At 49.4% G+C, this 25,120-nt stretch overlaps 1 protein-coding gene across 1 annotated transcript; it reads right to left on the bottom strand.

The window, feature by feature from the left end:
• Nucleotides 1–1,045: 1,045 nt before the first annotated feature.
• On the bottom strand, nucleotides 1,046–24,199 carry LOC100497460 (cytochrome P450 2C31-like). Its single transcript, XM_031904157.1, has 10 exons — nucleotides 24,120–24,199; nucleotides 20,670–20,852; nucleotides 20,160–20,322; nucleotides 9,097–9,243; nucleotides 4,540–4,700; nucleotides 4,115–4,282; nucleotides 3,700–3,841; nucleotides 3,104–3,291; nucleotides 2,653–2,794; nucleotides 1,046–1,837 (listed from the first exon to the last, which is right to left on the bottom strand). The coding sequence occupies exons 1-10, from the start codon at nucleotides 24,180–24,182 to the stop codon at nucleotides 1,644–1,646; spliced, it is 1,551 nt and encodes a 516-aa protein (XP_031760017.1). The 5' UTR covers nucleotides 24,183–24,199; the 3' UTR covers nucleotides 1,046–1,643.
• Nucleotides 24,200–25,120: the final 921 nt, after the last annotated feature.

Raw genomic sequence — 25,120 nt, 5'->3', positions numbered from 1 at the left:
GCCCATACAATTGGGTTGGTTAGATTGGGCCCATACAATTGGGTTGGTTAGATTGGGCCATACAATTGGGTTGGTTAGATTGGGCCCATATTGGGCCAGTATTTCTCACAGAAAAGTATTGCAGTAACACGTGTTTATTCCTTTTGTGTGTGTGTTGGAACAGAACAAAAACGGGAGGAAAAAAAGCAAATTGGGCATAATGGGGCTGATTCACTAAAGTGCGTTAAACCGAGCGCTATTTATAGCATGCGTTAAAATTGTTATCGCGTCTAATTTTTCGCGCCTTTATGCACGATTCACTAAAAGGATGTTTGCGTTAATTTACGTGCGATGCTGCGTTATTTTTGTCTTGAAGACTATTTTCATGCGGTATTTAACGGAACGCGCTCTAATCAACGCGCCACGTATAAATAGTCGCCGCGTGTGAAAAAACGCCACGTTAGCCATACGCGCCACGTTAGCCATTTTAGTGTCATTCCTGCGCGCTAATTAACGCACGCGGTAATACTGTAGTGAATCGCACGCTAATTGTCTTTTTTAACGCAAAAAAGCGTCCAATAAAAATGAACGCACTTTAGTGAATCAGCCCTAATGGGTCTCACAAAACATTAACAAATTATTGGCCCCCTTTCCAAATTGAGGATAAATAAGATTGTTTGAAACATGTGATGCTCCCCCCCCCCCCCGGGGCAAGTAATGGGGGGGCAATATAAACACCGGAGAGCAGATAAAAAGGAGAGAAGTTCCCTATTGCCCCACAGGGCAACTCTGTCACCGACTTCAGCACCAAATGGAGGTACATTGCCCGGGCCCCAATCTCCTCCCCTCCCAGCTTCCCAGAATTCCAAGCTCCTGAACATGGAATTAACCATTAGAGGGATTCCTGTAGGCGGAGTTATCTCCAGATTCCGTATGGAGGGAAGTCCTGTAACTGCCCTGCCCCCGCCCCCCAATCCTTCAGCAGAGAATCTCCTCCCAAAAATACCTGCCCCTTCCTTGGAATTGTCACATGTAACACTTTACTAAAGCTGGGGCATGGCTACTGATTTACCCGATGGCTACTAAAGCTGGGGCATGGCTACTGATTTACCCGATGGCTACTAAAGCTGGGGCATGGCTACTGATTTACCCGATGGCTACTAAAGCTGGGGCATGGCTACTGATTTACCTGATGGCTACTAAAGCTGGGGCACGGCTACTGATTTACCCGATGGCTACTAAAGCTGGGGCACGGCTACTGATTTACCCGATGGCTACTAAAGCTGGGGCACGGCTACTGATTTACCCAATGGCTACTAAAGCTGGGGCATGGCTACTGATTTACCTGATGGCTACTAAAGCTGGGGCATGGCTACTGATTTACCTGATGGCTACTAAAGCTAGGACATGGCTACTGATTTACCTGATGGCTACTAAAGCTAGGACATGGCTACTGATTTACCTGATGGCTACTAAAGCTGGGGCACGGCTACTGAGTTACCTGATGGCTACTAAAGCTGGGGCACGGCTACTGAGTTACCTGATGGCTACTAAAGCTGGGGCATGGCTACTGAGTTACCTGATGGCTACTAAAGTTGGGACATGGCAATTGATTTACCCGATGGCTACTAAAGCTGGGGCATGGCTACTGACTCACCGCCTGGTCAGGCAGCCTTAGAGGAACGCAGGACAGCTTTGATCTGAGAGGTTAATATAAAGTGGAACTTGGTGGGTATCGGGGGTCTCGGGCTCAGTCGTTGCCCAGTCGTTGGGCAGAAGGTGAATTTCTGGAGGAGAGCGGAGAAGAAGAGGAAAATCTCCATCCGGGCCAAACTCACCCCCAGGCACTCGCGCTTCCCTGCAAAAATCACAGTGTCAGGATCTGCCTTCACTCATATCCTGTGGGGCTGTCTGTAACAGGAAGTGCATCTCTCTGGTAGCCATGTGACTGCCTCTACTTCCTTTCTGAGGAAAAACAGCAGCCCTGTCTCACTTTATGGCAGGGATCCTACATATATAATGGTGGGGTGGTAGGTGGGGCAGGGAAATGAATTGGTACCGGGGTGGGGGCAATCTGGGCTCAAAACATCATTACTCCCCTGTTTTATAAACAAGAGTTTGTAGTAGGGGGGGCTCAAGTAATTACCCCCCCATCAGCTTGATGACTGGATTTAGCCGGCAGGGGGGCTTTATATAAAATGTTTTATCCCCTATACGGGCACCCCGGGCAGGTGCTTTTGGGGGTTTATATAGAAAATATGGCCCTGAATAGAGCGGGGCAGGGAGGCAAATACTAAAGGGGGTAACTATTTGGGGCTTACAGGGGGGCGGGCCTTGTGATGTCACTGAATAGGTGGGAACAGCGGTGATGTCACAGAATGGGAGGAGCATGGCCAAGTTCACCCCGCCCACCCCATGGGCTTTGGACCAAGCCGCACATCACTAGCAGGAATTGTATCATCAGAACAAATAAGCTCAGTTTCTGGCAGTGGCGCCGAATGAGCCCAAATGGGTAAAACTCAGGTCCTGGGAATGTATTTATCATTCACATCGTTTATTATTTACCCCCATAACCTCCAGTCTGTGAGTGTGGCCCAGGTTCTGTTGGAGAATTTTGGGCCCCCTCTGGTCCTGTACAAAAAGGTTCTGACCCACCTTGTAGCCAATACTCACCTGCAGAAAATGCCATGAAAGCCGGCTTTGCCCGGAACTGCCCCTTCTCATCCAGAAAATGCCCCGGGTTGAACTCATCGGGGGTCTCCCACTGGGTCGGGTCGAACAGCACCGAGGAGAGGTACGGGATGACCCGGGTGCCCTGTCAGAGACCAATACAGCCGGGTCACATGGGGGGGTCAGTGTTACACTGAGGAACTGTCGGACTGGGATACCGGTACCATTTACTACATTTCTATCTCATGCCAATTAGTGGCCCTGGAGGCCCAGGGGCCCAATGCTCCCATTCTATTGGTAGGAAGGTGCAACTAATTAGTTAGGGTTACTTTGCCTTTAAGTACCACTGATCCCAACACTGGGAATTACACAGAGGTGCCCTATGCCAGACCCCGTGCCCCCGGGGCCCAATAACCCCCCATAAGCGCTGGGCCCATTCCCGGCTGCTCTGTACCTTATGGAGGGTAAATCCTTGGAACTCGGTGTCTTTACTGAGCGCATGATAGAACCCTGTAGGCGCCAGATCCAGGTGCCTCTGCAGCTCATGAATCACAGCGTTGGTGTAAGGCAAGTGGGGCCGGTCGCTGAGCCCTGGGGGGCGCTGGGACCCCGTCACATCATCGATCTCTTGCTGCACCTTGGCTGGGGGAGAGTCAGACACAAACAGATTAGTGGGGAGCCATGTGATTGGCCTCTAGGGGTCCCCATAGTGTCTCTCTAACCTCGTTGGGGCCTAGAGCTGCAGTTCAGATGCGCCTGGGGGCCCCACATATGATACAGAGGTATGTAGAGAAGGGAGAACTCTTCCTATCCAATGGCTGAACTGACCCCTGAGCCCATTCGGAAGGTTTGCTGCCCGCCCAACCGCTAGGTTTGCTGCCTGCCCCATTTGTGCACCTGGTGGGCCTCCATTTAGTGTCCTTCATCTGCTATTGTCCTCCTCCTCCTCTGCTGCCCTCACGTTGCCTCAAAGCCCTTTCTCCTTCCTTATCTAAAGTCATTTTATCTTCATGGTAAGGAATAATAGATACGCCCCATTGCCCCCTTTACCCTGAATTTCTGGGAACTGGGCAATCCTCGCCAAGCAGTACTTCAGGGTAGAAGTGGTGGTGTCGGTTCCTGCAGCCAATAGACCGGTGATGAACATGTGTAGGCTGGTGTCACAGAAAATGGAGTCTCCGTTTCCCTCTTCCTGCAGAAACAGAATGGGGTGGGATCCCCTCTCAGTCAGATGTTGATGCATTGAGGGTGCTCATTGGCTTAGTGAGACTCCTAAGGCTTCTGGGCCCCTGACCAAACTGTTGATAGGTTCATCCCTGTTACCCAGTTACCTCTGCCTCAATCAACCCTCTGAAGGGCTGCCCCAGCAACTTGCCATTGGTCCTCAGCACAGACTGGATCACCCCATGGGTTGTAGCACTAAGTGAAGATGGAGGAAGAAGAGGGACTTGTTCTGGGTTCTCACCTTTTTTATCTTCTGGAGAAAGAAGTCAATAAAATCCCTGGGCTTGTCCCGATTCTCCTTGTGGGACTGGATCTGCTCCTCGACAAATGACTGGAGGCACAAGGTGTCTTTGCAGTGCATCTTCCACAGGAACGGAAACTTCAGGATTATTGGAAACGTATTGATGATCTGCAAGGGGGTAGAAAATACGGAAATTCTGAGGGGTTGGTGGTTACAATTGTTCTTATCAAGATGTGCTCCCTTAATTCTCCCAAGGAGACCCCACTTGTTCTCCATATCCTGCCTGAGAGGCTTCAGCTGTTGGCCGGTGCTGGTGGTTGTAGTTCTGTGACATATCTGGGGCTGGAGGGTAATACAAATACCCCAAATTCATATAAAGAGGGCAAGAAACTGTTGGATCCTTATTCGTACCCACCCCACTGTACCTGAGAGGTTCTGGAGAGCACGTTATTTATATGGTTCCTTGTGTTTGAAATCAAATCGTGAAGTTTCTTGTCCTTGTAGTCAAAACGTTTCCCAAATAGAACGAAGCTCATCATGTTGAACACTGCGCATCCCAGGAGGCCGATGGGGTTGAAAGGCTTTCCTGGAATACACCAAGGGGGAGCTCATTAGGGGTCTATAAGCCAAGGTTTCACATAGACTGTCTGGGGCACCCAACTGATGGGTCTCTATGGTTTCTATGAGATGTTTATTAGTTTAGATAGTATTAGTATTATCTGCCCTCCCAACATCCCCCGGCAGGGCATTCCCCAACCTCCTCACTGCCCTCACCGTGAGGAACCCCCTACCCAACATCCCCCGGCAGGGCATTCCCCAACCTCCTCACTGCCCTCACCGTGAGGAACCCCCTACCCAACACCCCCCAGCAGGGTATTCCCCACCCCCCTCACTGCCCTCACCGTGAGGAACCCCCTACCCAACATCCCCCAGCAGGGCATTCCCCAACCCCCTCACTGCCCTCACCGTGAGAAACCCCCTACCCCCCCCCCGGCAGGGCATTCCCCAACCTCCTCACTGCCCTCACCGTGAGGAACCCCCTACCCAACATCCCCCGGCAGGGCATTCCCCAACCTCCTCACTGCCCTCACCGTGAGGAACCCCCTACCCAACACCCCCCAGCAGGGTATTCCCCACCCCCCTCACTGCCCTCACCGTGAGGAACCCCTACCCAACATCCCCAGCAGGGCATTCCCCAACCCCCTCACTGCCCTCACCGTGAGAAACCCCCTACCCCCCCCCCGGCAGGGCATTCCCCAACCTCCTCACTGCCCTCACCGTGAGGAACCCCCTACCCAACATCCCCCGGCAGGGCATTCCCCAACCTCCTCACTGCCCTCACCGTGAGGAACCCCCTACCCAACACCCCCCAGCAGGGTATTCCCCACCCCCCTCACTGCCCTCACCGTGAGGAACCCCCTACCCAACATCCCCCAGCAGGGCATTCCCCAACCCCCTCACTGCCCTCACCGTGAGAAACCCCCTACCCCCCCCCCGGCAGGGCATTCCCCAACCCCCTCACTGCCCTCACCGTGAGGAACCCCCTACCCAACATCCCCCGGCAGGGCATTCCCCAACCCCCTCACTGCCCTCACCGTGAGGAACCCCCTACCCAACATCCCCCGGCAGGGCATTCCCCAACCCCCTCACTGCCCTCACCGTGAGGAACCCCCTACCCAACATCCCCCGGCAGGGCATTCCCCAACCTCCTCACTGCCCTCACCGTGAGGAACCCCCTACCCAACATCCCCCGGCAGGGCATTCCCCACCCCTCTCACTGCCCTCACCGTGAGGAACCCCCTACCCAACATCCCCCGGCAGGGCATTCCCCAACCCCCTCACTGCCCTCACCGTGAGGAACCCCCTACCCAACACCCCCCGGCAGGGCATTCCCCAACCCCCTCACTGCCCTCACCGTGAGGAACCCCCTACCCAACATCCCCCGGCAGGGCATTCCCCAACCCCCTCACTGCCCTCACCGCGAGGAACCCCCTACCCAACATCCCCTGGCAGGGCATTCCCCAACCCCCTCACTGCCCTCACCGTGAGGAACCCCCTACCCAACACCCCCTGGCAGGGCATTCCCCAACCCCCTCACTGCCCTCACCGCGAGGAACCCCCTACCCAACACCCCCCGGCAGGGCATTCCCCAACCCCCTCACTGCCCTCACCGTGAGGGACCCCCTACCCAACATCCCCTGGCAGGGCATTCCCCAACCCCCTCACTGCCCTCACCGTGAGGAACCCCCTACCCAACATCCCCCGGCAGGGCATTCCCCAACCCCCTCACTGCCCTCACCGTGAGAAACCCCCTACCCAACATCCCCCCAATATCTACAAAAATCCCCAGATCCTTCTCAATTAAGGATACCCCAAACAGAGCACCATTTAGTGTATACCTTCAGCCAGTTCTCTATCCAATTACAAATATTATGTTCTAGGCCAATATTCCTTAATTTGATCATTAACCTTCTGTGAGGTACTGTATCAAACGCTTTAGCAAAGTCCAAGTAGATCCCATCCACTGCCATTCCAGCATCAAGGTTCCTACTCACCTCCTCATAAAAGGCAACTAATTTAGTCTGGCAAGATCTGTTACCCATAAACCCATGCAGCACAAACTCATTATATTATATTACATTATTGGAATGTATACAAGTACCCTATCCCTTATTACCCCTTCCAGAAGTTTTCCTACTACTGATGTCAGACTAACAGGCCTATAGTTTTCAGGCTGAGAACGGGATCCCTATTTGAATAAGGGCACCATATTAGCAATCCGCCAGTCTCTGGGCACCATGCCAGACCCCAATTAAACCTGGGAAATTAAGGGAAGAGGTTTGGCAATCACAGCGCTGAGTCCATTTAATACCCTGGGATGGAATCCAGCCAAATGCCGCCTCTCCTTGGCTTAGCCCCGCCTCTCCTTGGCTTAGCCCCGCCTCTCCTTGCTTACAAGGGAATATACAGACCCCTATACTGGCACAGTTGCCCCTATACTGGCACAGTTGCCCCTATACTGGCACAGTTGCCCCTATACTGGCACAGTTACCCCTATACTGGCACAGTTGCCCCTATACTGGCACACTTACCCCTATACTGGCACAGTTGCCCCTATACTGGCACACTTATCCCTATACTGGCACAGTTACCCCTATACTGGCACAGTTGCCCCTATACTGGCACAGTTGCCCCTATACTGGCACAGTTGCCCCTAACATAAGTAATAAAAGGCACTAAATTTGCTCAGGAGATCAGACCCATCTAGAACCATAACTCTCAACACTTGAAAATCAGAAAGAGGGACAAAAACAGCAGCCACATCAAAAACTATTGGACACACCCTCTTTGTGACCACACCCCCACTTTACATAAACACACCCCTTTCCGTTGCTTGTACTGTCCTGAATACATTTCTCCCAGATGAACAGTCTGTAAACCTAAAGCGGCTGCCATTAAGCAAAGAGAAAAAAGCTAAAGGGAGGTATTTGGTGATGCACACCATCATTATAGTCATTAAAAGAGTGGGTGCTCACTGCGGGGTCCCCTGGACGATCCCCAAGTTGCATAGAAAGTAGGAGAAAAGGAGGGCACCCCAAAATGGTGTCTGCAATGTTATTGTTTACATGGAGGCTTCTCTCCTACTTATTGACCTAGGCAGCGGGAGCGCAGGAACCCATAGAATCCAGGGAACCCCTGTGCTGCCTGCGTATGGATTCCGGCGCCCCACAAACAGCCCAATGAAGGCTTCATGGAGACAATTTACACCCTCTGTGCCGGATACAGCCAAACCGGCTTCAACTCTCTCCGGCGCAGAATGTGAAAAACCTTTAAGAGAACATCGGAGAAAGTGGGACATTAAATAGAAAATCCGGGACAAAGGGATGAGGCATAAAGAGCGGGACAGTTGGCGGGTAGAACCGCCAGTCCAGAGTTCACTCATCACACAATCTGGCAAAGCCGTTGGTCCCCCAGTTGACGCCTCCATATCCTCCTGCATTTGGGAGTTACTGCTTTACAGAACAGGGGGCTCATCCCATGAATTCCTATAACAAGAGTCTTCTCCTTGAATCTACACCTAGAGATGTCCCACCCCCAAGGGAGCTATCACACAGAACTCTCACAAACACAGAGCTCTCTCTATCTTCTATCTCTATCTCTATCTTCTATCTCAATCTTTTATCTCTATCTATTCTCTCTATCTCTATCTTCTATCTCTATCTCTATCTTCTATCATCCCCTACAGAAATGATGAGCTATCGCTGCCTTTAGTTCCTTGAGTTTTTAGAGAACAGAGCTCTGATCCTCATTAATTCCCAGAAAACTGTCTCCCACACACATTAACCCCTAGAGATCAATGTTCTCATCTCCATCAGCTCCCAGAAAGTTTCAGTTCTCACCCCAATCTATGAGACCAGAGCTCATGGCTGCCAATAGCTCTCGACCACAACTATTAACTAATAGGGACACGAACCCCCAACTCTATGACATCTGTGGGAGGTGAGCCCCATTCACACCCCTCCATTCCATGAGCTCTCACCACCACCTACAAATTTCAGTCTTGTGTTCCACAAGGTTCTCCATCTCTCTCGTTCCTCATTGCTAAATAACCGCACTCTTTAAGGGCTCAGTATAATCTCTTTACAGATGAAGCGCTCCCCTATCTCTCCTTCTCTGGGCCCTGGTGATGTTCCCTTTGGCCAGACTGTAGCCAATGCTTCATCCAAGGCTCACTATTGGGTTCCTTGTCCCACTGTCATATTACAGTAACCCTAAGGAAGATGCCCCTGGCAACTTGGCTTTTCCCTTGATGTCATTTTGTAAGGGGGTTATAATAAACTGGAGGGCAATAGAAGCTGATAGGGAAGGTTTTGGCCAGACAACAGCTTTGCCCCAGTTACATCAGTAATAACAAGAGGCTGAGGGGGAAAAGGCTGAGCATTATAATAAATGATAACAAATAAAGGTATAGTGGTACCCACCTTCCATTTGGGACATTGCCTCAATAAGCTGCTGGGCCTCCATGAAGCTTCTTTCCTCTACGGGTGCCTTCCCCACCCCGATGTTCCTCAGCGTTGTCAGGATAAATCGACGGAAGTGGCGCCAGTGAGTGGTGGAACTCTGAAAATCTGCAGGGAATAAGTCAAGTCTTTGGCCGGGGGCTGCCCAACTATTGGGTGTCTCCACCCAGAGAGGAGCCGAACTCGCCTATCTCAGTTTCATATCCATTGACTGGCTCTGTCCTACTGCTTTTAAAGGACCAATATTGCCAAAATACTAAATAGAGTTACATATTTGCACTTTATGGCATTATGGGGGTATAATTGCCCCCAGCCACATCTTTTTGGCCCATAAATAAAGGTTGATTTGGCCCAATAACATCTACTTATGGCACTGCTGCTATTATCAGTACTTTATGTTTGGGCCCCACATCTGCTGATAGCACCCTATGCTCCCTCGCCACTCCCATTTTATTCAATATGGCACTGAAACACATTTATACTGGAAGAAAATAAGGGGGGCTATGGGACATGGAACAAAGCAGCGGCTCGGTAAAGGGGGACCAGGGCAATTTATTTGTACTGGTACCTGGAGTAGAACTGGTGCTGAGTCGCTCGCCTATTTATACAATATTCAATACCATTTCCAAAAAGGTTGGGACAGTGAGTAAAATGTGAATAAGAAGAGAAAGGGGGGATTTGCAGATCAGCAAAATGCCAATATTTAATAGGAAACAGTACAAAGTCAACAGATCCACAACTGAGAAATTCTTGCCCTACTGTCCCCATCTTGTCCTACTGTCCCCATCTTGTCCTACTGTCCCCATCTTGCCCTACTGTCCCCATCTTGTCCTACTGTCCCCATCTTGTCCTACTGTCTCCATCTTGCCCTACTGTCTCCATCTTGCCCTACTGACTCCATCTTGCCCTACTATCCCCATCTTGTCCTACTGTCTCCATCTTGCCCTACTGTCTCCATCTTGCCCTACTGTCTCCATCTTGCCCTACTGTCCCCATCTTGCCCTACTGTCCCCATCTTGTCCTACTGTCTCCATCTTGCCCTACTGTCTCCATCTTGCCCTACTGACTCCATCTTGCCCTACTATCCCCATCTTGTCCTACTGTCTCCATCTTGTCCTACTGTCTCCATCTTGCCCTACTGTCTCCATCTTGCCCTACTGACTCCATCTTGCCCTACTATCCCCATCTTGCCCTACTGTCCCCACCTTGTCCTACTGTCTCCATCTTGTCCTACTGTCTCCATCTTGCCCTACTGACTCCATCTTGCCCTACTGTCCCCATCTTGCCCTACTGTCCCCATCTTGCCCTACTGTCTCCATCTTGCCCTACTGTCTCCATCTTGTCCTACTGTCTCCATCTTGCCCTACTGTCCCCATCTTGTCCTACTGTCCTCATCTTGTCCTACTGTCTCCATCTTGCCCTACTGTCTCCATCTTGCCCTACTGACTCCATCTTGCCCTACTATCCCCATCTTGCCCTACTGTCCCCATCTTGTCCTACTGTCCCCATCTTAACCTGCTGTCTCCATCTTGCCCTACTGTCTCCATCTTGCCCTACTGTCTCCATCTTGTCCTACTGTCTCCATCTTGCCCTACTGTCTCCATCTTGTTCTACTGTCTGCATCATGCCCTACTGTCTCCATCTTGTCCTACTGTCTTCATAATGCCTCACTTTTTCCATCTTGCCCTACTGTCTCAATCTTGCCCTACTGTCTCCATCTTGCCCTACTGTCTCCTTCTTGCCCTACTGTCTCCATCTTGCCCTACTGTCTCCATCTTGCCCTACTGTCTCCATCTTGTCCTACTGTCTCCACCTTGTCCAACTGTCTTCATTATGCCTTACTGTCTCCATCTTGTCCTACTGTCTGCATCTTGTGCTACTGTCTTCATATTGCCCTACTGTCTCCATCTGGTCCTATTATCTCCACCTTGCCCTACTGTCTCCATATTTCTTTACTGTCTCCATATTACCCTACTGTCACCACCTTGTCCTACTGTCTACATCATACCCTACTGTCTCCATCTTGCCCTACTGTCTCCATCTTGTCCTACAGTTTCCATCTTGCCCTACTGTCTCCATCTTGTCCTACTGTCTGCATCGTGCCCTACTGTCTCTATCTTGTCATACTGTCTTCATAATGCCTCACTTTTTCCATCTTGCCCTACTGTCTCAATCTTGCCCTACTGTCTCCATCTTGCCCTACTGTCTCCATTGTACCCTACTGTCTCCATCTGGTCCTATTATCCCCACCATGTCCTACTTTCTCCATCATGCCCTATTGTCTCCATCTTGCCCTACTGTCTCCTTCTTGCCCTACTGTCTCCATCTTGCCCTACTTTCTCCATTTTGCCCTACTGTCTCCATATTGTCCTACTGTCTTCATATCGCCTCACTTTTTCCATCTTGCCCTACTGTCTCAATCTTGCCCTACTGTCTCAATCTTGCCCTACTGTCTCAATCTTGCCCTACTGTCTCCATCTTGCCCTACTGTCTCCATTGTACCCTACTGTCTCCATCTGGTCCTATTATCCCCACCATGTCCTACTTTCTCCATCATGCCCTACTGTCTCCATCTTGCCCTACTGTCTCCTTCTTGCCCTACTGTCTCATTCTTGCCCTACTGTCTCCATCTTGCCCTACTTTCTCCATTTTTCCCTACTGTCTCCATCTTGCCCTACTGTCTCCATTGTACCCTACTGTCTCCATCTGGTCCTATTATCCCCACCATGTCCTACTTTCTCCATCATGCCCTACTGTCTCCATCTTGCCCTACTGTCTCCTTCTTGCCCTACTGTCTCCTTCTTGCCCTACTGTCTCCATCTTGCCCTACTTTCTCCATTTTGCCCTACTGTCTCCATCTTGCCCTACTGTCTCCATCTTGTCGCACTGTCTCCCTCATGCCCTACTTTCTCCATCTTGACCCATTATCTCCACCTTGTCCTACTGTCTCCATCATGCCCTACTGTCTCCATCTTGCCCTACTGTCTCCATCTTGTCCTACTGTCTCCATCTTGCCCTACTGTCTCCATCTTGTCCTACTGTCTCAATCTTGCCCTACTGTCTCCATCTTGTCCTACTGTCTGCATCATGCCCTTCTGTCTCCATCTTGTCCTACTGTGTTCATATTGCCTCACTTTTTCCATCTTGCCCTACTGTCTCAATCTTGCCCTACTGTCTCCATCTTGTCATACTGTCTCCATCTTGTCCTATTATCTCCACCTTGTCTTACTGTCTCCATCATGCCCTACTGTCTCCATCTTGCCCTACTGTCTCCATCTTGCCCTACTGTCTCCATCTTGTCCTACTGTCTCCATCTTGTCCTACTGTCTCCATCTTTCCCTACTGTCTCCATCTTGCCCTACTTTCTCCATCTTATCCTACTGTCTCCATTTTGCCCTACTGTCTCCATCTTGTCCTACTGTCTGCATCGTGCCCTACTGTCTCCATCTTGTCCTACTCTCTTAATTTTGCCTCACTTTTTCCATCTTGCCCTACTGTCTCAATCTTGCCCTACTGTCTCCATCTTGTCCTACTGTCTCCATCGTGCCCTACTGTCTCCATCTTGTCCTACTGTCCCCATCTTGCCCTACTGTCCCCATCTTGCCCTACTGGCCCCATCTTGCCCTACTGGCCCCATCTTGCCCTACTGTCTCCATCGTGCCCTACTGTCTCCATCTTGTCCTACTGTCCCCATCTTGCCCTACTGGCCCCATCTTGCCCTACTGGCCCCATCTTATCCTACTGTCTCCATTGTGCCCTACTGTCTCCATCTTGCCCTACTGTCTCCATCTTGCCCTGCTGTGTCCATCTTGCCCTGCTGTTTCCATCTTGCCCTACTGTCCCCATCTTGCCCTACTGTCTCCATCTTGCCCTACTGTCTCCATCTTGCCCTACTGTCTCCATCTTGCCCTGCTGTCTCCATCGTGCCCTACTGTCTCCATCGTGCCCTACTGTCCCCATCTTAACCTGCTGTCTCCATCTTGTCCGACTGTCTACTGTCTCCATCGTGCCCTACTGTCTCCATCTTGTCATACATTCTCCATCTTGTCCTACTGTCTGCATCTTGTGCTACTGTCTTCATATTGCCCTACTGTCTCCATCTGGTACTATTATCTCCACCATGCCCTACTGTCTCTTTATTTCTGTACTGTCTCCATATTACCCTACTGTCACCACCTTGTCCTACTGTCTACATCATAGCCTACTGTCTCCATCTTGCCCTACTGTCTCCATCTTGTCCGACTGTCTCCATCTTGCCCTACTGTCTCCATCTTGTTCTACTGTCTGCATCGTGCCCTACTGTCTCCATCTTGTCCTACTGTCTTCATAATGCCTCACTTTTTCCATCTTGCCCTACTGTCTCCATCTTGCCCTACTGTCTCCATCTTGCCCTACTGTCTCCATCTTGCCCTACTGTCTCCATCTTGCCCTACTGTCTCCATCTTGCCCTACTGTCTCCATCTTGTCCTACTGTCTCCATCTTGCCCTACTGTCTCCATCTTGTTCTACTGTCTGCATCGTGCCCTACTGTCTCCATCTTGTCCTACTGTCTTCATAATGCCTCACTTTTTCCATCTTGCCCTACTGTCTCAATCTTGCCCTACTGTCTCCATCTTGCCCTACTGTCTCCTTCTTGCCCTACTGTCTCCATCTTGCCCTACTGTCTCCATCTTGCCCTACTGTCTCCATCTTGTCCTACTGTCTCCACCTTGTCCAACTGTCTTCATTATGCCTTACTGTCTCCATCTTGTCCTACTGTCTGCATCTTGTGCTACTGTCTTCATATTGCCCTACTGTCTCCATCTGGTCCTATTATCTCCACCTTGCCCTACTGTCTCCATATTTCTTTACTGTCTCCATATTACCCTACTGTCACCACCTTGTCCTACTGTCTACATCATACCCTACTGTCTCCATCTTGCCCTACTGTCTCCATCTTGTCCTACAGTTTCCATCTTGCCCTACTGTCTCCATCTTGTCCTACTGTCTGCATCGTGCCCTACTGTCTCTATCTTGTCATACTGTCTTCATAATGCCTCACTTTTTCCATCTTGCCCTACTGTCTCAATCTTGCCCTACTGTCTCCATCTTGCCCTACTGTCTCCATTGTACCCTACTGTCTCCATCTGGTCCTATTATCCCCACCATGTCCTACTTTCTCCATCATGCCCTATTGTCTCCATCTTGCCCTACTGTCTCCTTCTTGCCCTACTGTCTCCTTCTTGCCCTACTGTCTCCATCTTGCCCTACTTTCTCCATTTTGCCCTACTGTCTCCATATTGTCCTACTGTCTTCATATCGCCTCACTTTTCCATCTTGCCCTACTGTCTCAATCTTGCCCTACTGTCTCAATCTTGCCCTACTGTCTCAATCTTGCCCTACTGTCTCCATCTTGCCCTACTGTCTCCATTGTACCCTACTGTCTCCATCTGGTCCTATTATCCCCACCATGTCCTACTTTCTCCATCATGCCCTATTGTCTCCATCTTGCCCTACTGTCTCCTTCTTGCCCTACTGTCTCCTTCTTGCCCTACTGTCTCCATCTTGCCCTACTTTCTCCATTTTGCCCTACTGTCTCCATATTGTCCTACTGTCTTCATATCGCCTCACTTTTTCCATCTTGCCCTACTGTCTCAATCTTGCCCTACTGTCTCAATCTTGCCCTACTGTCTCAATCTTGCCCTACTGTCTCCATCTTGCCCTACTGTCTCCATTGTACCCTACTGTCTCCATCTGGTCCTATTATCCCCACCATGTCCTACTTTCTCCATCATGCCCTACTGTCTCCATCTTGCCCTACTGTCTCCTTCTTGCCCTACTGTCTCATTCTTGCCCTACTGTCTCCATCTTGCCCTACTTTCTCCATTTTTCCCTACTGTCTCCATCTTGCCCTACTGTCTCCATTGTACCCTACTGTCTCCATCTGGTCCTATTATCCCCACCATGTCCTACTTTCTCCATCATGCCCTACTGTCTCCATCTTGCCCTACTGTCTCCTTCTTGCCCTACTGTCTCCTTCTTGCCCTACTGTCTCCATCTTGCCCTACTTTCTCCATTTTGCCCTACTGTCTCCATCTTGCCCTACTGTCTCCATCTTGTCGCACTGTCTCCCTCATGCCCTACTTTCTCCATCTTGACCCATTATCTCCACCTTGTCCTACTGTCTCCATCATGCCCTACTGTCTCCATCTTGCCCTACTGTCTCCATCTTGTCCTACTGTCTCCATCTTGCCCTACTGTCTCCATCTTGTCCTACTGTCTCAATCTTGCCCTACTGTCTCCATCTTGTCCTACTGTCTGCATCATGCCCTTCTGTCTCCATCTTGTCCTACTGTGTTCATATTGCCTCACTTTTTCCATCTTGCCCTACTGTCTCAATCTTGCCCTACTGTCTCCATCTTGTCATACTGTCTCCATCTTGTCCTATTATCTCCACCTTGTCTTACTGTCTCCATCATGCCCTACTGTCTCCATCTTGCCCTACTGTCTCCATCTTGCCCTACTGTCTCCATCTTGTCCTACTGTCTCCATCTTGTCCTACTGTCTCCATCTTTCCCTACTGTCTCCATCTTGCCCTACTTTCTCCATCTTATCCTACTGTCTCCATTTTGCCCTACTGTCTCCATCTTGTCCTACTGTCTGCATCGTGCCCTACTGTCTCCATCTTGTCCTACTCTCTTAATTTTGCCTCACTTTTTCCATCTTGCCCTACTGTCTCAATCTTGCCCTACTGTCTCCATCTTGTCATACTGTCTCCATCTTGACCTACTGTCTCCATCTTGTCATACTGTCTCCATCTGGTCCTATTATCCCCACCATGTCCTACTTTCTCCATCATGCCCTACTGTCTCCATCTTGCCCTACTGTCTCCTTCTTGCCCTATTGTCTCCATCTTGCCCTACTGTCTCCATCTTGTCCTACTGTCTCCATCTTGCCCTACTGTCTCCATCTTGTCCTTCTGTCTGCATCTTGTCCTACTGTCTCCATCTTGCCCTACTGTCTCCTTCTTGCCCTACTGTCTCCATCTTGCCCTACTGTCTCCATCTTGTCCTACTGTCTCCATCTTGCCCTACTGTCTCCATCTTGTCCTACTGTCTGCATCTTGCCCTACTGTCTCCATCTTGTCCTACTGTCTTCATATTGCCTCACTTTTTCCATCTTGCCCTACTGTCTCAATCTTGCCCTACTGTCTCCATCTTGTCATACTGTCTCCACCTTGTCCTACTGTCTCCATCATGCCCAACTGTCTCCATCTTGTCCTACTGTCTCCATCTTGTCCTACTGTCTCCATCTTGCCCTACTGTCTCCATCTTGCCCTACTGTCTCAATCTTGTCCTACTGTCTCCATCTTGCCCTACTGTCTCCATCTTGTCCTACTGTCTGCATCGTGCCCTACTGTCTCCATCTTGTCCTACTCTCTTTATATTGCCTCACCTTTTCCATCTTGCCCTACTGTCTCAATCTTGCCCTACTGTCTCCATCTTGTCATACTGTCTCCATCTTGTCCTATTATCTCCACCTTGTCTTACTGTCTCCATCATGCCCTACTGTCTCCATCTTGTCCTACTGTCTCCATCTTGTCCTACTGTCTCCATCTTTCCCTACTGTCTCCATCTTGCCCTACTTTCTCCATCTTATCCTACTGTCTCCATTTTGCCCTACTGTCTCCATCTTGTCCTACTGTCTGCATCGTGCCCTACTGTCTCCATCTTGTCCTACTCTCTTAATTTGCCTCACTTTTTCCATCTTGCCCTACTGTCTCAATCTTGCCCTACTGTCTCCATCTTGTCATACTGTCTCCATCTTGACCTACTGTCTCCATCTTGTCATACTGTCTCCATCTGGTCCTATTATCCCCACCATGTCCTACTTTCTCCATCATGCCCTACTGTCTCCATCTTGCCCTACTGTCTCCTTCTTGCCCTATTGTCTCCATCTTGCCCTACTGTCTCCATCTTGTCCTACTGTCTCCATCTTGCCCTACTGTCTCCATCTTGTCCTACTGTCTGCATCTTGTCCTACTGTCCCCATCTTGCCCTACTGTCTCCTTCTTGCCCTACTGTCTCCATCTTGCCCTACTGTCCTGTTAGTCTGACATCAGTAGTAGGAAAACTTTTGGAAGGGGTAATAAGGGATAGGGTACTTGAATACATTGCAGTTCACAATACTATTAGTTTGTGCCAGCATGGTTTTATGCGTAACAGATCTTGCCAGACTAATTTAGTTGCCTTTTATGAGGAGGTGAGTAGGAACCTTGATGCTGGAATGGCAGTGGATGGGATCTACTTGGACTTTGCTAAAGCGTTTGATACAGTACCTCACAGAAGGTTAATGATCAAATTAAGGAATATTGGCCTAGAACATAATATTTGTAATTGGATAGAGAACTGGCTGAAGGATAGAGTACAAAGAGTGGTTGTAAATGGAACATTTTCTAATTGGACCAGTGTGGTTAGTGGAGTACCGCAGGGGTCAGTCCTTGGGCCTTTGCTGTTTAACTTGTTTATTAATGCCCTGGGGGGGGGCATAGACAGTACTGTTTCTATTGATACTAAATTGGGCAAAACTATAAGTTCCATGCAGGATGTGCCGCTTTGCAGAGAGATTTGACTGGGAAACTGGGCAGCAAACTGGAAAATGAGGTTCAATGTTGATAAGTGCAAAGTTCTGCCCTTTGGTAGGAATAATATAAACGCAAACTATCTACTGAATGGGAGTGAGTTGGGGGTTTCCTTAATGGAGAAGGATCTAGGGGTTTTTGTTGATAACAAGTTGTCTAATTCCAGGCAGTGTCATTCTGTGGCTACTAAAGCAAATAAAGTGCTGTCTTGTATAAAAAAGGGCATTGACTCAAGGGATGAGAACATAATTTTGCCCCTTTATAGGTCCCTGGTAAGGCCTCACCTTGAGTATGGGGGGCAGTTTTGGGCTCCAGTCCTTAAGAAGGATATTAATGAGCTGGAGAGAGTGCAGAGACTGCAACTAAACTGGTTAAGGGGATGGAAGAGTTAAACTATGAGGTGAGACTGTCGAGGTTGGGGTTGTTTTCTCTGGAAAAGAGGCGCTTGCGAGGGGACATGATTACTCTGTACAAGTACATTAGAGGGGATTATAGGCAGTTGGAGGATGTTCTTTTTTCCCATAAAAACAATCAACGCACCAGAGGTCACCCCTTTAGATTAGAGGAACGGAGCTTCCATTTGAAGCAGCGTAGGTGGTTTTTCACGGTGAGGGCAGTGAGGTTATGGAATGCCCTTCCTAGTGATGTGGTAATGGCAGATTCTGTTAATGCCTTTAAGAGGGGCCTGGATGAGTTCTTGATCAATCAGAATATCCAAGGCTATTGTGATACTAATATCTACAGTTAGTACTAGTGGTTGTATTTATAGTTTATGTATGTGAGTATAGATTGGTAGGTGTGGGTTAGGTGTGCTGGGTTTACTTGGATGGGTTGAACTTGATGGACACAGGTCTTTTTTCAACCCTATGTAACTATGTAACTATGTAACTATGTACTGTCTCCTTCTTGCCCTACTGTCTCCATCTTGCCCTACTGTCTCCATCTTGTCCTACTGTCTCCATCTTGCCCTACTGTCTCCATCTTGTCCTACTGTCTGCATCTTGCCCTACTGTCTCCATCTTGTCCTACTGTCTTCATATTGCCTCACTTTTTCCATCTTGCCCTACTGTCTCAATCTTGCCCTACTGTCTCCATCTTGCCCTACTGTCTCCATCTTGTCCTACTGTCTCCATCTTGCCCTACTGTCTCCATCTTGTCCTACTGTCTGCATCTTGCCCTACTGTCACCATCTTGTCCTACTGTCTTCATATTGCCTCACTTTTTCCATCTTGCCCTACTGTCTCAATCTTGCCCTACTGTCTCCATCTTGTCATACTGTCTCCATCTTGTCCTATTATCTCCACCTTGTCCTACTGTCCCCATCTTGTCCTACTGTCCCCATCTTGCCCTACTGTCCCCATCTTGCCCTACTGTCTCCATCTTGTCCTACTGTCTCCATCTTGTCCTACTGTCTCCATCTTGCCCTACTGTCTCCAACTCTTCCTACTGTCTCCATCTCTTCCTACTGTCTCCATCTTGCCCTACTGTCTCCATCTTGTCATACGGTCTCCATCTGGTCCTATTATCCCCACCATGTCCTACTGTCTCCATCTTGCCCTACTGTCTCCTTCTGGTCCTATTATCTCCACCTTGTCCTACTGACTCCATCATGCCCTATTGTCTCCATCTTGCCCTACTGTCTCCTTCTTGCCCTAATTCCTCCATATTGCCCTACTGTCTCCATCTTGCCCTACTGTCTCCAACTCTTCCTACTGTCTCCATCTTGTCCTACTGTCTCCATCTTGCCCTACTGTCTCCATCTTGCCATACTGTCTCCACCTTGTCCTACTGTCTCCATCATGCCCTATTGTCTTCATCTTTCCCTACTGTCTCCTTCTTGCCCTACTGTCTCCATCTTGCCCTACTGTCTCCATCTTGCCCTACTGCCTCCATCTTGCCCTACTGTCTCCATCTTGCCCTACTGTCCCCATCTTGCCCTACTGTCTCCATCTTGTCCTACTGTCTCCATCTTGCCATACTGTCTCCACCTTGTCCTACTGTCTCCATCATGCCCTATTGTCTTCATCTTTCCCTACTGTCTCCTTCTTGCCCTACTGTCTCCATCTTGCCCTACTGTCTCCATCTTGCCCTACTGCCTCCATCTTGCCCTACTGTCTCCATCTTGCCCTACTGTCCCCATCTTGCCCTACTGTCTCCATCTTGTCCTACTGTCTCCATCTTGCCCTACTGTCTCCAACTTGTCCTACTGTCTCCATCTTGTCCTACTGTCTCCATCTTGCCGTACTGTCTCCATCTTGCCGTACTGTCTCCATCTTGTCCTACTGCCTCCATCTTGTCCTACTGCCTCCATCTTGCCCTACTGTCTCCATCTTGTTCTACTGTCTCCATCTTGCCCTACTGTCTCCATCTTGTCCTATCTTCATCTTGTCCTACTGTAACTTACTGTATCCCTTTGTGAGCTCATCGCCCAATGGGAGAGTGGGGCGTTGGCTGAACTCCTCCGCATGGTTGATCAGAGCCTCTCTTACCATTTTGTACCCACAGAGAATCACAATGGGGTCCCCCAGTTGCCAGATGGTAAACACATTGCCATATTTCTCTTGAAGCTGAAAGCACAATGGGGCAAGATGGTGATCATACAGATGTGCCCCTGGTTCCCCTTTCCTATCAGTCCCCCCGCTTTCCTCCTTCTACAGCCAGATCTCCCCATGGGAGCCTGATGGGTGCCTGGGCACGTTTCTTCTATTTCTGTTTCTAGAAGGGAATCCCGGTTCTGGAACAAAATACTACATTCAGCCAAGAAGAACATGTGCCGCTAAATACCCTGCTCAGTACGTTCTACCCCATAGAGGGCAGCACTGAGACCACTAGAGACTATTTGTATATGGTGGGGCAAATTTATGAGCCCCATGTACCCTTGCCCCTACTTTATTTACATTGACACATACTGTACCTTAGGGAAGTGCTTGCAGATAATATTAAACGTTACATAACGGGGGGTGCCCAGCAGTGGAATTGGGGTTGGTCCTGGGGGTAGGACGGAGGATCTTTTCTGTTGTTTCCACAAAGCAGAGAGGAAGAGGAGGGTGAGCAGGAAGATAAGGAACAAGGTCAGGCCGGAGAGGACGTCCATGGTCTGTAAGAGACAAAGCTCACTTACTAGGGTGCCCTGAATGCCACCGATATCTGGGAGACACAGCGAGGGGATTTAGTAGGTTCTTTCCCTTTAGTTAAGTACTGTCTGTATGGAGCTAATGTGGTACCGGGGTACAGAATGTGAATACGCCCCATTTATACCTGCCCAGTGGCCATAGAGCTCGGTGAGCAGGACCTTCCTCAGGTGGCACCTCCCGTGGGTGGCAAAAGTCACTGCATGTTCCCTTTTGAGGTGAAATTTTGGCTTTTATTGGACACAGGATTGGAAACAGGACCAGAACCAGATCTAAATCTTCCCCATCAGCAGACTTGCCCTGATCCCCTTCTTACCCCTTTCTCCATGTCTTTTCCATCAATATGTTCTTTATTACACAATCCCAGCCTGAATGGGACCCAATGAGAATAGGAGCTCTGTCTGTTGCTAAACTCAATTCCTTCCATGCCCTTGGGTGGGTTCCATTGGGCCAAGGGGTTCTTCGCTTTCCTGTACCTCTTTCTGCCCAACTCAGCCCTTAGAGGCCTATGAGTTCCATTTTTATGGTATGTACCAGTAAGTACTTGGGATTTGGCTTTAATTGTTTAATTGCTGGTAGGAAAGTGACATTTTTGTCATACATTGTGCCTCCCCTAGCCACGCCCAGCTACATTGTGATACATTGTGCCTCCCCTAGCCACGCCCAGCTACATTGTCATACATTGTGCCTCCCCTAGCCACGCCCAGCTACATTGTGATACATTGTGCCTCCCCTAGCCACGCCCAGCTACATTGTGATACATTGTGCCTCCCCTAGCCACGCCCAGCTACATTGTGATACATTGTGCCTCCCCTAGCCACGCCCAGCTACATTGTGATACATTGTGTCTCCCCTAGCCACGCCCAGCTACATTGTGATACATGTGCCTCCCCTAGCCACGCCCAGCTACATTGTGATACATTGTGTCTCCCCTAGCCACGCCCAGCTACATTGTGATACATTGTGCCTCCCCTAGCCACGCCCAGCTACATTGTGATACATTGTGCCTCCCCTAGCCACGCCCAGCTACATTGTGATACATTGTGCCTCCCCTAGCCACGCCCAGCTACATTGTGATACATTGTGTCTCCCCTAGCCACGCCCAGCTACATTGTGATACATTGTGCCTCCCCTAGCCACGCCCAGCTACATTGTGATACATTGTGCCTCCCCTAGCCACGCCCAGCTACATTGTGATACATTGTGCCTCCCCTAGCCACGCCCAGCTACATTGTGATACATTGTGTCTCCCCTAGCCACGCCCAGCTACATTGTGATACATTGTGCCTCCCCTAGCCACGCCCCAGCTACATTGTGATACATTGTGCCCCCCCCAGCCACGCCCAGCTACATTGTGATACATTGTGCCTCCCCTAGCCACGCCCAGCTACATTGTGATACATTGTGCCTCCCCTAGCCACGCCCAGCTACATTGTCATACATTGTGCCTCCCCTAGCCACGCCCAGCTACATTGTGATACATTGTGCCCCCCCAGCCATGCTATGCATAGGACACACACTTTCCGGGGACCATACAGTTAAGGGTTAAACTTGATGAAGAGGTTTTTCAACCCAAGTGAACTGTATAAATATGTAAGGTACAACCCATTAAATACCACCCACTGGGCAAAAGTCCCCTGCTATCAGTCCCGCTGGGCACAACATAGAGGGTTGGCCCCCAGCCTGAAGCCTCGGCACTGCCAGAGTCTGAAGTTCAGCGGCTGTGGGGAGTTTATTGCCCCCATCAGTGTCAGCAAGTGCTAGGGATAAATGACATTTTGCTTCTGATCTGAACAAAAATGACAGCTGATAAAACCCCATGATGAAAGGTGTTTCTCTGGGTTCTGAGACATTGGGGGTTAGTTCCACCCTGTATATGGAACCCCAGAATCTCTAATATTTATATCCTGTTCCCTCACCCTAATATCCCCAATCTATTACCCCCTGTGTTCTACACCCCCTACCTCTACATCTCCTTTACCCTCTTATCTGTATATCCCAATCCCTCACCCATGTATCCCTGTTATGTTATGTAATATTGTTATTTTTCTACCTGTTCATGCTCCTTCCTTTTACCTCTATACCCCCATTCCCTTACCCCCTATATCCCAATTCCCTTACCCCTATATCCCCATTCCCTTACCCCTATACCCCCATTTCCTTACCCCTATATCCCCATTCCCATAACCCTTTATTCTCACTCCATTACCCCCTATATCCCTATTCCCATACCCCTATATTCTCACTCCATTACCCCCTATATCCCCATTCCCTTACCCCTATACCCCCATTCCCTTACCCCTATATCTCCATTCCCTTACCCCTTTATCCCCATTCCCTTACCCCTATATTCTCACTCCATTACCCTCTATATCCCCATTCCCTTACCCCTATATCCCCATTCCCTTACCCTTATACCCCCATTCCCTTACCCCTATACCCCCATTCCCTTACCCCTATATTCTCACTCCATTACCCCCTATATCCCCATTCCCTTACCCCTATATTCTCACTCCATTACCCCCTATATCCCCATTCCCTTACCCCTATATTCTCACTCCATTACCCCCGATATCCCCATTCCCTTACCCCTATATTCTCACTCCATTACCCCCTATACCCCCATTCCCTTACCTCTATATCCCCATTCCCTTACCCCTATATTTTCACTCCATTACCCCCTATATCCCCATTCCCTTGCCCCTATATCCCCATTCCCTTACCCCTATATTCTCACTTCATTACCCCTATATCCCCTTTCCCTTACCCCTATATCCCCATTCCCTTACCCCTATACCCCCTTTCCCTTACCCCTATATCCCCATTCCCTTACCCCTATATCCCCATTCCCTTACCCCTATACCCCCACTCCCTTACCCCTATACCCCCATTCCCTTACCCCTATATCCTCACTCCCTTACCCTTATACCCCCCATTCCCTTACCCCTATACCCCCATTCCCTTACCCCTATATCCTCACTCCCTACCCCTATACCCCCATTCCCTTACCCCTATACCCCCATTCCCTTACCCCTATATTCCTCACTCCCTTACCCCTATACCCCCATTCCCTTACCCCTATACCCCCATTCCCTTACCCCTATATCCCTCACTCCCTTACCCCTATACCCCCATTCCCTTACCCCTATACCCCCATTCCCTTACCCCTATTTCCTCACTCCCTTACCCCTATACCCCCCATCCCCTTACCTCCCACACCCCCAGACACTAACCTTCAGGTGTCCAGTTGCACAAATGATGAAGCACTGGGGGGGGGGGGGCTGCAGATTATCCATGTTGCTGAGAGCAGGGGGCGGAGGGGGCAGATAGTTATATGTAACTGAGTTGTGCAACAGGTTAGTGCCAGGCTGGGTTAGTGCCAGGCTGTATCCATACCCACGGGGGCTGAGGTTAATCTGACCCAATAAACCTTATAGAGGGATCCATTCAGAAAAGAGAGAATTTACAGGTACCAGAAGGCATTGGGATCACCCTGTGTAGCTGGAAGCAGGCAATGGCTGGGTGCATTGTATTTACAGCACTGCTGCCTTTAGATGCCTGGAACTGACTGAGCTAGGAGAGTGGGACAGAGATAAAGCAGAATTAAAGGGACAAATTGCGCGGACCCTTCAGCTAGGGGAGCCGATATCACCATATTTTTTAAGCAGTCACTCTCTGAGCAAATCTTCCGGCAGATTTCTTCATTAAAAAGTCACAGGCAGAGATGTAACAGTGATCACAAGGCGGTCCCACCAATCACAGCTCACAAGCTCATTATTTCAACAATCATAAAAGAGCTTCAATATGAGATGCATATGAAGGTACATATGGTAGATCCCATCTTGTGTATTGTTTCCCTCATGTTATAGATCCCATTATTACATGAGATTAGATAGATCCCATTCTTACATGAGATTAGATAGATCCCATTCTTACATGAGATTAGATAGATCCCTTTATTACATGAGATTAGATAGATCCCATTCTTACATGAGATTAGATAGATCCCATTATTACATTAGATTAGATAGATCCCATTCTTACATGAGATTAGATAGATCCCATTATTACATTAGATTAGATAGATCCCATTATTACAAGAGATTAGATAGACCCTATTATTACAAGAGATTCGATGGATCCCATTCTTACAAGAGATTAGATAGATCCCATTATTACAAGAGATTAGATGGATCCCATTCTTACAAGAGATTAGATAGATCCCATTATTACA

The sequence above is a fragment of the Xenopus tropicalis genome, chromosome 6, assembly GCF_000004195.4.
Source record: "Xenopus tropicalis strain Nigerian chromosome 6, UCB_Xtro_10.0, whole genome shotgun sequence".
NCBI lineage: Eukaryota > Metazoa > Chordata > Amphibia > Anura > Pipidae > Xenopus > Xenopus tropicalis.
This window is presented reverse-complemented; position numbering and strand designations above follow the sequence as displayed.

Excerpts from the sequence above, each read along its gene's own strand:
- LOC100497460 (XM_031904157.1), bottom strand. The coding sequence starts at position 24,182 with ATGGATAATCTGCAGCCCCCCCCCCCCCAGTGCTTCATCATTTGTGCA. Across the intron at positions 3,292-3,699 it reads CCAGTTCCCAGAAATTCAGG|CCAAGGTGCAGCAAGAGATC; the intron begins GTAAAGGGGGCA and ends ACTCTCCCCCAG. Across the intron at positions 1,838-2,652 it reads TTTCATGGCATTTTCTGCAG|GGAAGCGCGAGTGCCTGGGG; the intron begins GTGAGTATTGGC and ends TGATTTTTGCAG.